The following is a 10697-nucleotide window of genomic DNA, read 5'->3' on the forward strand; positions in this document are numbered from 1 at the left end:
AACCAAGACATAAACAGTGCTTATTTTGTATTGAGGCATCTACACTAGCTGGATCTACACTAGCTGGATCTACACTAGCTGGATCTACACTAGCTGGATCTACACTGCTGGATCTACACTAGCTGGATCTACACTAGCTGGATCTACACTAGATGGATCTACACTAGCTGGATCTACACTAGCTGGATCTACACTGCTGGATCTACACTAGCTGGATCTACACTAGATGGCCTGAGACATGTTCTCAACATAAGACCACTTGAGGTCTGAAAACATCTGACAAACTTTGGTTTTGGAGTGAAATGTCCTACAGCAGAGGGCATTGTGCTGTATAATATGCACGTATCCCTTCTCAATTTTGCCTTAAGTTTGTTTTCAAGTGTGAGTTTAGGCTACTATGAGCTCTTTGTTTGACATTTCTGCAACAAATTTACAGCTCAAGTTCGACAACATTGCCCCAAACATGTACTTGGTATTTTAGTATTTGTGCAAAGCATGGTATTGAACCTGAACAACCTTTAGCCTACTTATTTTTTATTATTTTTATTTTTAGTCATTTAGCAGACGCTCTTATCCAGAGCGACTTACAGGAGCAATTAGGGTTAAGTGCCTTGCTCAAGGGCACATCGACAGATTTTTCACCTAGTCGGCTCTGGGATTAAAACCAGCGACCTTTCGGTTACTGGCACAACGCTCTTACCCACTAAGCTACCTGCCGCCTTCATGTGAAGAACTGCATTATCTTAGGCTACACAGAATAAAAACTATGACTTGATACCTACAGATTCACAGAATAGTATTTTTTATGCATAGCTATTGTGTTTATATCTCTATTTGGTGATTGATTATGCTGATATTTATGATTAATTGATATCGATGATGCTGATACAGTATAACTTTCTAAATCCTTTTCTAAATCAATTGATGATGGTAATATAACTTTCTAAATCATTGTGTAAATAATTTTCTAAATCAATTGACAGGCTATTGATGATGCATTGATAACACACACACTCACATACTACAGTCGTGGTCAAAAGCTTTGAGAATGTTTTTAGATATTTTTGTCAGATGTTACTATGGTATACTGAAGTATAATTACAAGCATTCCATAAGTGTCAAAGGCTTTTATTGACAATTACATTAAGTTTATGCAACGAGTCAATATTTGCAGTGTTGACACTTCTTTTTCAAGACCTCTGCAATCCGCCCTGGCATGCTGTCAATTAACTTCTGGGCCACATCCTGACTGATGGCAGCCCATTCTTGCATAATCAATGCTTGGAGTTAGTCAGAATTTGTGGGTTTTTGTTTGTCCACCCGCCTCTTGAGGATTGACCACAAGTTCTCAATGGGATTAAGGTCTGGGGAGTTTCCTGGCCATGGACCCAAAATTTCGATGTTTTGTTCCCCGAGCCACATAGTTATCACTTTTGCCTTATGGCAAGGTGCTCCATCATGCTGGAAAAGGCATTGTTCGTCACCAAACGGTTATTGGATGGTTGGGAGAAGTTGCTCTTGGAGGATGTGTTGGTACCATTCTTTATTCATGGCTGTGTTCTTAGGCAAAATTGTGAGTGAGCCCACTCTCTTGACTAAGAACCAACCCCACACATGAATGGTCTCAGGATGCTTTACCGTTGCGTTGGCATGACACCGGACTGATGGTAGCGCTCACCTTGTCTTCTCCGGACAAGCTTTTTTCCGGACGCCCCAAACAATCGAAAAGGGGATTCATCAGAGAAAATGACTTTACCCCAGTCCTCAGCAGTCCAAACCCTGTACCTTTTGCAGAATATCAGTATGTCCCTGATGTTTTTCCTGGAGAGAAGTGGCTTCCTCGCTGCCCTTCTTGACACCAGGCCATCCTCCAAAAGTATTCGCCTCACTGTGCGTGCAGATGCACTCACACCTGCCTGCTGACACTCCAACACACACACACACACACTGTTTATTATGTTTCCTGATTGTACTTTTACCCCTACCTACATCTACATATTATCTCAACTACCTCGTACCCGTGCACATTGACTCCGTACCGGTACTCCTTGTATAGCCTCGTTATTTTGTGTTACTATTAACCTTTTTATTTTATTTTAATTTTTACATTTCTTACAATTGTATTTGATCTATTTACACACTGCGTATCATGTTTCATTACCTATGCGATTGTCTTGGAACTTCGTCAAAACAGAAAGCACCAATCAGCGCAGTGGCATAGTTTCGGGCATTGTTGGAGAAGTTTCGTCCGGAGCCAAAACGTGGGAGGAGACACCTGCCGTGAGTGGATAAGTACCGTGCATCACCAACAGGCCAGACATTCGAGACAGGCTGAAGAGCGACAGGTGTGTACCAGATAGAAGAGGAAAGGGAAACGCCATTGTCACAGGTTATTTGGTCTCACTCATTTCTCTTCAGCTTTGAGTTTTACCGGTTTTGCCACATTTTAGGCGATTCACTTTTCAGTTAACTTTTAAAGTTCCAGTACAAAGAGGTAGGCGTAAATAACATCTTTACCTGCGCGTTAAAGTTTAGCCTAATGAAATATTAGACTAATTCTTCCTTAACATTTTTCCACTTCTCTAGATAAACATAGTTCTTTTTGTCTACCAATTTTAGTTGTTTAGTCTAACTTTGACAATTTAAGTAATTAACCCAAACGTACATATTCTGATTAGCCTAATGTGGTTCAGAGATTTCCCCCGATGGCGTGGTATTTTGTGTTCTAAGTAAACAACCTGCTTGTAATGGAGAACCCTCTTTAAACTAATTGACACATTCCCAGCCTAGAGTATGACATTGTGGTGGTTATGCAACCTGGTCTCAGAGTATTTCGTATTATTCTAACGTTAGCTAGGCTAGGTTTTAAGGTTAGGAGTTGGGTTACAAGGTTAGGGAAAGGGTTAGCTAACTAGTTAAAAAGTTTCTAAAATGCTGAAGTTGTCCGTGATGAGATTCGAACTCGCAACCTTTGGGTTGCTAGACGTTTTCATTATAAACCCACCAGTGGAGGCTGCTTAGGGGAGGACGGCTCATAATAATGGCAGGAATGGAGTCAATGGAGTGGTATCAACCACATGGAAACCACGTCTTTGATGTATTTGATAACATTCCATTGACTCTGTTCCAGACATTACTATGAGCCGTCCTAAGTAACATCTGTCTTATGTAACCATACCAAACATAACATATCACACTAAAAGGAGTGTCTCGGATTTACGTACAGAATAATACGAAATGTTCTGAGACCAGGCTGGGTTACATGATGGACCAACCTTGTGTAAACGTTAGGGGAAGTCTGTCAACAAACCTGGTGAATATGCACCACCCTATAGGATAAACTGGCACTCATTTTAAATGCATTCTGAGTTTGGGCCCAGGCATAGATAGCATTCTTTGGTTGTCTGGGTAGATATGTAGAGTAATTTTTAAAGGTAAAATGTGAATGTTATTTGGAGTGTGTAATGACAATGCTGATTAACAGTATATGCTTCACTGATAACCTTTGTAGCTATTGGAATGATCACATTTTTCTATTGTCCCATCTGTAAAGCTGACTTGACTTGTAACCTAATTGGGTAAACCATAGGACCGGGGTATTCAACTTTTACCCTACGAGGTCCGGATCCTGCTGGTTTTCTGTTCTACCTGATAATTAATTGCACCCACCTGGTGTCCCAGGTCTAAATCAGTCCCTGATAAGAGGGCCACAATGAAAAAACGCAGTGGAACTTGCTGAGGTCCAAAGTTGCATTTGAGGGCCATAGGAGAATGTCTGGGGTTGGAATTTGACTCATCCACATTGTTTCAAAGAATACCAAGAACTCCCCTTACGAAAAGATTGCAGCCAGAGTGCAGTATAACTGAAGTATTCTGCAAATACTGTCCAAAAGAGAATTTACTGCAGTAATTTTGCAGTGTAACTGCAGTACACTGATGTTATTCTTCAATTGATGCATCCAAATTATCACAGTCGACTCAGAATTCCTTTTTTTTTTTTTTCATGGTAAGGGTCATCTAACCGTTTACTGGAACATGACTTTTAAAGCTGGAATCCAAACAGTTTTTTCATCTCGGACATAATTGTACGCGCGATAGAACAGCAATATGTACTGCATAAAAAAATTAATTGCCGCTGCTCCAAACCTCCGCTTGGTCAACAAAACTATAACGTCCGTAGGGCGAACAGTGGCGCCGTTTTCCCTACTGCGGATTCCATCTTTAAAAAGCTTGTATTATTGTATTTCAATTGTGCATATTACTTTGCTGTAAATGCCTATTCTGTGAACTGATATGGGGCTCTGACTTTTGGGATTGCACTTCTGAATTGTAGCCCATTTCTTTTATAGGAGGTGCAACAAGAACAGTAATGGCTTTCGACTCGCTGCCCTCCAGAGTAGTCTTGCTCTATGATGAATGGCTTAAACAGGCTGGTAAGTCTACACAAGTTGTCATTTCGAAAGGGCGTTATGCAAATATTTATTGATGTAGAAAGTGGATACAATTATCAGTTCAGGTATAGTGTTTACTAGGGATATCTAAGACTGTGGAAATTAAGATATTTTAGATTTGTTTTCTTGCTCCATCCATTCAAACTCTTTCCTGCCCTTCCTTGAGGCATTGACTGATCAAACACAATTGGATGGGTGTCGGGCATGGGCTCATTACATTACACCTGTCCTGTTATGTCAGATTAGTGATTACTTGACGTTTTTGAACAGGATCCCTGGCTTGTCACATTACACTCAGGAGTAATGTTTTATTTTGTCCACTCAGATCCCAGGACAGAGGACTGGCCCCTAATGGCATCGCCGTTCCCCCAGACTCTCATCGTCATAACCTACATCTACTTTGTCACGACGCTGGGCCCTCGGCTGATGGAGAACCGCAAACCCTTTGACCTCAAGAACACCATGGTCGTCTACAATTTCAGCATAGTGGGCTTCTCCATCTACATGATCTATGAGGTGGGTGCACTTCAGAAATCTACTGGCCACCATAACTTTACACTTGAAGGTCCAATGCAGCTGTTTTTATCTCAATATCAAATAATTTCTGGGTAACTATTAAGTACCTTACTGTGATTGCGTTCAATTAAAATGGTCAAAAATAAATGAACAGCTTAGCAAAGAGCAATTTCGCAATTTTGCTAGCACTGTCAAGGAGTAGTCTTGAGTGGAGAGGTTGAAACTGAAAACTAGCTGTTATTGGCAGAGGTTTGGCACTCTTTCTTAGTGGTATATTAACTATACTAAAAAATATATATATAAACTCAACATGTAAAATGTTGGGCCCATGTTTCATGAGATGAAATGAAAGATCCCAGAATTTTTCCAAACGCACAAAAAGCTTATTTCTCTCAAATGTTGTGCACAAATTTGTTTACATCCCTGTTAGAGAATATTTTTACTTTGCCAAGATTATCATCCACCTGACAGGTGTGACATATCAAGAAGCTGATTAAACGGCATGATCATTACACAGGTGCACTTTGTGCTGGGGACAAAAGGCCAAAATGTGCAGTTTGGTCACACAACACAATGCTACAGATGTCTCAAGTTGAGGGAGTGTGCAATTGGCATGCTGACTGCAGGAATGTCCACCAGAGCTGTTGCCAGAGAATTGAATGTTAATTTCTCTACAATAAGCCGCCTCAAGTCATTTTAGAGAATTTGGCAGTACGCCCCACTGGCCTTACAACCGCAGACCACGTGTAACCACGCCACGTGGCCTGATTGGTGGAGTGCTGCAGAGATGGTAGTCCTTCTGGAAGGTTCTCCCATCTCCACAGACGAACTCTGGAGCTCTGGCAGAGTGGCCACCGGGTTCTTGGCATGTGGACGCCTTAAAAAGGGATCTGCAATAAGCTCAAGACTGTTGGATGGACGTTTTTTCCTCTCCTCTCCTCTCTCCCATTAAGAGTGCATTAATTGACTATTTGCCATATTCTAATAATTCTCATGTGCCACGGATCTAGTGCCCATGCACTCTTGCACTCTTGTAGATATGAAATAATTGGATGGTGAAACTTGCCAGCCAACCAGAAAAGCAAGGTGACGCAATTCAGGCATTTTGAACGTCAGGACAATCTTTGTCCTGCAAAGAAACCATTTTTATAGTGGGGGGATTTTTTTTGATTATGCAAGAATTAGGCATTTTAGAATTGAATGTGGAGTGGCGCTTATAAACTCAGCAACAAAAAAAAAACGTCCTGTCACTGTCAACTGCGTTTATTTTCAGCAAACTTAACGTGTAAATATTTGTATGAACATAACAACATACATAAACTGAAGAAGTTCCACAGACATGTGACTAACAGAAATTGAATAATGTGTCCCTGAACAAAGGGGGGGGGGGTCAAAATCAAAAGTAACAGTCAGTATCTGGTGTGGCCACCGGCTGCATTAAGAACTGCAGTGCATCTCCTCATGGACTGTACCAGATTTGCCAGTTCTTGCTGTGAGATGTTACCCCACTCTTCCACCAAGGCATCTGCAAGTTCCCAGACATTTCTGGGGGGGAATGGCCCTAGCCCTCACCCTCCGATCCAACAGGTCCCAGACGTGCTCAATGGGATTGAGAGCCGGGCTCTTCGCTGGCCATTGCAGAACACTGACATTCCTGTCTTGCAGGAAATCACGCACAGAACGAGCAGTATGGCTGGTGGCATTGTCATGCTGGAGGGTCATGTCAGGATGAGCCTGCAGGAAGGGTACCACATGAGGGAGGATATGTCTTCCCTGTAACGCACAGCGTTGAGATTGCCTGCAATGACAAGCTCAGTCCGATGATGCTGTGACACACCGCCCCAGACCATGACGGACCCTCCACCTCCAAATTGATCCCACTCCAGAGTACAGGCCTCGGTGTAACGCTCATTCCTTTGATGATAAATCGACTCCGACTATCACCCCTGGTGAGACAAAACCGCGACTCGTCAATGAAGAGCACTTTTTGCCAGTCCTGTCTGGTCCAGCGACGGTGGGTTTGTGCCCTTAGGCGACGTTGCCGGTGATGTCTGGTGAGGACCTGCCTTACAACAGGCCTACAAGCCCTCAGTCCATCCTCTCCCAGCCTATTGTGGACAGTCTGAGCACTGATGGAGGGATTGTGCGTTCCTGGTGTAACTCGGGCAGTTGTTGTTGCCATCCTGTACCTGTCCCGCAAGTGTGATGTTCGGATGTACCGATCCTGTGCAGGTGTTACATGTGGTCTGCCACTGCGAGGACGATCAGCTGTCCGTCCTGTCTCCCTGTAGCGCTGTCTTAGGCATCTCACAGTACGGACATTGCAATTTAAGGCACGTTTACGCAGATGAGCAGGGACCCTGGGTATCTTTCTTTTGGTGTTTTTCAGAGTCAGTAGACGGGCCTTTTTTAGTGTCCTAAGTTTTCATAACTGTGACCATAATTGCCTACCGTCTGTAAGCTGTTAGTGTCTTAACGACCGTTCCACAGGCTCATGTTCATTAATTGTTTATGGTTCATTGAACAAGCATGGGAAACAGTGTTTAAACCCTTTACAATGATCTGTGAAATTATTTGGATTTTTACGAATTTTCTTTGAAAGACAGGGTCCTGAAAAGGGGACGTTTCTCTTTTTGCTGAGTTTAGTTACGTGATGACATCGTGTACCTTCAAAATTATTTGGCAATCATTTATTTGAAAAACACCCTTTCATCATTTGTGGCAACAAAGGTTAGACAAAAAGAAAAATCCACCCCCTGTCGAACGGATAAGTGTTGTCGGCCTGTAGAAAATGCTATTTTTTTGCGAATAAACCTGGGTCAATGGAAACCTGCCTACTGTGTGGAGAGATGCGCGCACACACAGGAAATCACGTTTTTGACTGCACTGGGCCTTTTTTAAAGTCTTCTCTCATGAGAAATAGAATGGGTTTATTTGTACTACTACGCTGCCATATGCTGGTGGTTACTTGCAATAACACCAGAGTGACTTTTTCATTAGGTGCTTTGAAAAGTGGGATGTCTGGTCTTTTCTCACATGGGTTTTCCAATGTTTAACTAACCTTAACTTGTTTGTGTTAGTATCTGATGTCTGGTTGGGCTAATGGTTACTCCTACCGCTGTGACCTTGTTGACTACTCCAGCAATCCTCTGGCTGTCCGGGTAAGCTACTTTCACATTGCGCTAGCAACATACTCTTTGAATATGAATGTGAATACTCCTGTATCTCTGAATTGGGTGGACAGAGGCTAATGTTTGACTGTTACCCCCTCAGATGGCATGGACCTGCTGGCTGTACTACTTCTCAAAGTTTATTGAAATGTTGGACACAGTAAGTACTGTTCTATCCTGTTTAGTTGTACAACTGTAGTCAAGTAGAACATTTTTATGACTTAAACATGCTGTTACTAGAGCATTATATGAAAGACGGTCTAAAACCCTGTTATTTTCTTCTCAGATCTTCTTCGTCCTCCGCAAAAAGACCAGCCAGGTGACATTCCTTCATGTCTTTCATCACTCCATCATGCCCTTCACCTGGTGGTTTGGAGTCAAGTTTTCAGCAGGTAGAGCAATAGACTTGAAATGGAACTTGTGAATCTGAGTTGGTAATTACCCAACATTATGCAACTTCATCTGTTGCCATTTGGAACCATACAATGTTATTTTTTTTGAACCAGGTGGTATGGGAACCTTCCATGCCATGTTGAACTGCTGTGTCCACGTCCTTATGTACTCCTACTATGCCGTGTGCGCTATGGGACCTGCCTATCAGAAGTACCTGTGGTGGAAGAAATACATGACTACCATCCAGCTGGTATGTTAATACTTCTAAAGTGTGCCGTGTTCATTAATCGTATTGAGGACAGTGCTTGACTTAGACTGAAATAGGTGCCGGTACTCATTTTGGGTGCCGGGACTGTTTTTATAGTTAAATGCAGGAGCTCCACAATACGTTTGAGCTAATATTCTATAACAGGAACAGGAGCTCAAGCAGTAGAACATTTGAGGTGCAGGTACTCTGCTGTGGTGAGCTCAAGCCCTGATTTAGGATTAACAATTTAAGAAACAAAGCTTGTTGAAACGTCCAAATTTGTACTTTAAAATGGTTTCCTCAATGCTGCCCCCTTTAAGACCTGTACATCTGCATTGTAGTGGTTTAGTCACCATGTAATGTAGTATCTTAATCATGTTTTCTATTTCTCTAGGTTCAGTTTGTGATGGTGACTGTCCACATTGGCCAGTTCGTCTTCATGAAGGACTGCCCCTACAAGTTCCCGGTCCTTCTCTACATTGTTGGTCTCTACGGGCTGATCTTCCTGGTTCTCTTCCTCAACTTCTGGTACCACGCATACACAAAGGGAAAGAGGCTGCCCAAGGTCACGCAGAACAGCAAGGCTCTCCAGAATGCCAACGGTGCTCACCATGCCAATGGGATTCACCATGCCAATGGGGTCGCCAAGGCGGCAACCAACGGCATCTCCTATGGCACAACCAACAGGGTCGCAAACGGCGTTCACCATGGCAACGTCGTTCACAAAAAGGAAGAGTAAACGCTGCAGCATCAGGTTTTAGTTGACGAGCTCCACTACCAAGTTACAGTGTATTTTACATCCAAGTGTCCTTTTTATACTTCCACCATTTCAGAGCGTAGTCCCTGTTTTTAATTGGTCCCAACTTTTATTTGGTGTGCTTACAACTTTGCTGTCTTATCACTGTTATTGAATAGAAACATATGTTCTGTTTGACTATAGGTGGTTGAGTATGTGCTGCGATATGGACATCACTTTTATTCAGAAATGTAGTTAAAGGGAACACTGTACATACCATTTTTTTTCAGTTGTTACAACTGGAAATAGCTTTTGTGCTGCAATATAACGTGCCTGGGAACAGGCTTTTGAATATTGTTTTAAACAAGGCAATGATGCTTGAAATGTCTGGTGCAAACAGAGCATATGAATGGTCTTACAGAGCTGTTCTGGTAGAACCTGAAGCCCTGAAATCAGTGTCAAACATTTCAATGAATTGAGCTTTAGTCTTTTCATATGACAGTCAGCCCTTAAAGCTCAGATTTGTAGTAGGCGAAATGCACTGAAATGCTTTATGGCTTATAGTATGCCAAGGGATCATACTTGATGTCTTTTGTGTTTTAATGTTCACAATGTATATACGTTTGTCTTTTTTATGTTGCCGTTTCAAGGTAAAATGTACAGTAGGCTACGTGAAGACTGTCAAGGCTTTTTAGTGTTATTGAAGGAGCTGGCCAAAAATTGACATTTTCCTTTGTGCCCATGGTGAATGAGAACAAAACAATCTTGTCTGAATGAAAGCGATTATTTTACTACTGCAGTCAATAACAAATACTGTGTATTTTAAGCTACTCTATTGTAGTGAATTCGGGTGGGTGGCCCCGACCAGGACTCGAATCCGGGTCCCGCAACTGTCAAGCCAACACCTTAACCATTACGCCAAGAGGTCCAAACCTGTTGACGAGGTCGCTACAATATTGTACAAAAGAACAATCTGCTTTTATGTTAAAATAAATTATTTTCACCTACATATATTGCCCACCTAATCTTTTACGTTTTTATATGGAAATATACTAGACTACACAATATTTTCTGCTATCTTAACTCGGGCAAGTTTAGTCGTCCGTGTCCGTAAATTGTTACCTTTTTACAAATACATTGCCAAGCAACCGTATGTGCTCTGCTACAAAGTAGCAACTTTGTCC

The 10697-nt window shown here is 42.2% G+C and overlaps 1 protein-coding gene across 1 annotated transcript; it reads left to right on the plus strand.

The window, feature by feature from the left end:
• The first annotated feature begins 2309 nt into the window (after positions 1 to 2309).
• elovl7b (ELOVL fatty acid elongase 7b) lies at positions 2310 to 10546 on the plus strand. Its single transcript, XM_041899380.1, has 8 exons — positions 2310 to 2389; positions 4350 to 4433; positions 4777 to 4967; positions 8048 to 8128; positions 8241 to 8297; positions 8424 to 8529; positions 8644 to 8780; positions 9172 to 10546. The coding sequence occupies exons 2-8, from the start codon at positions 4370 to 4372 to the stop codon at positions 9514 to 9516; spliced, it is 981 nt and encodes a 326-aa protein (XP_041755314.1). The 5' UTR covers positions 2310 to 2389; positions 4350 to 4369; the 3' UTR covers positions 9517 to 10546.
• Positions 10547 to 10697: the final 151 nt, after the last annotated feature.

This window comes from Coregonus clupeaformis, chromosome 15 (genome assembly GCF_020615455.1).
Source record: "Coregonus clupeaformis isolate EN_2021a chromosome 15, ASM2061545v1, whole genome shotgun sequence".
Lineage (NCBI taxonomy): Eukaryota > Metazoa > Chordata > Actinopteri > Salmoniformes > Salmonidae > Coregonus > Coregonus clupeaformis.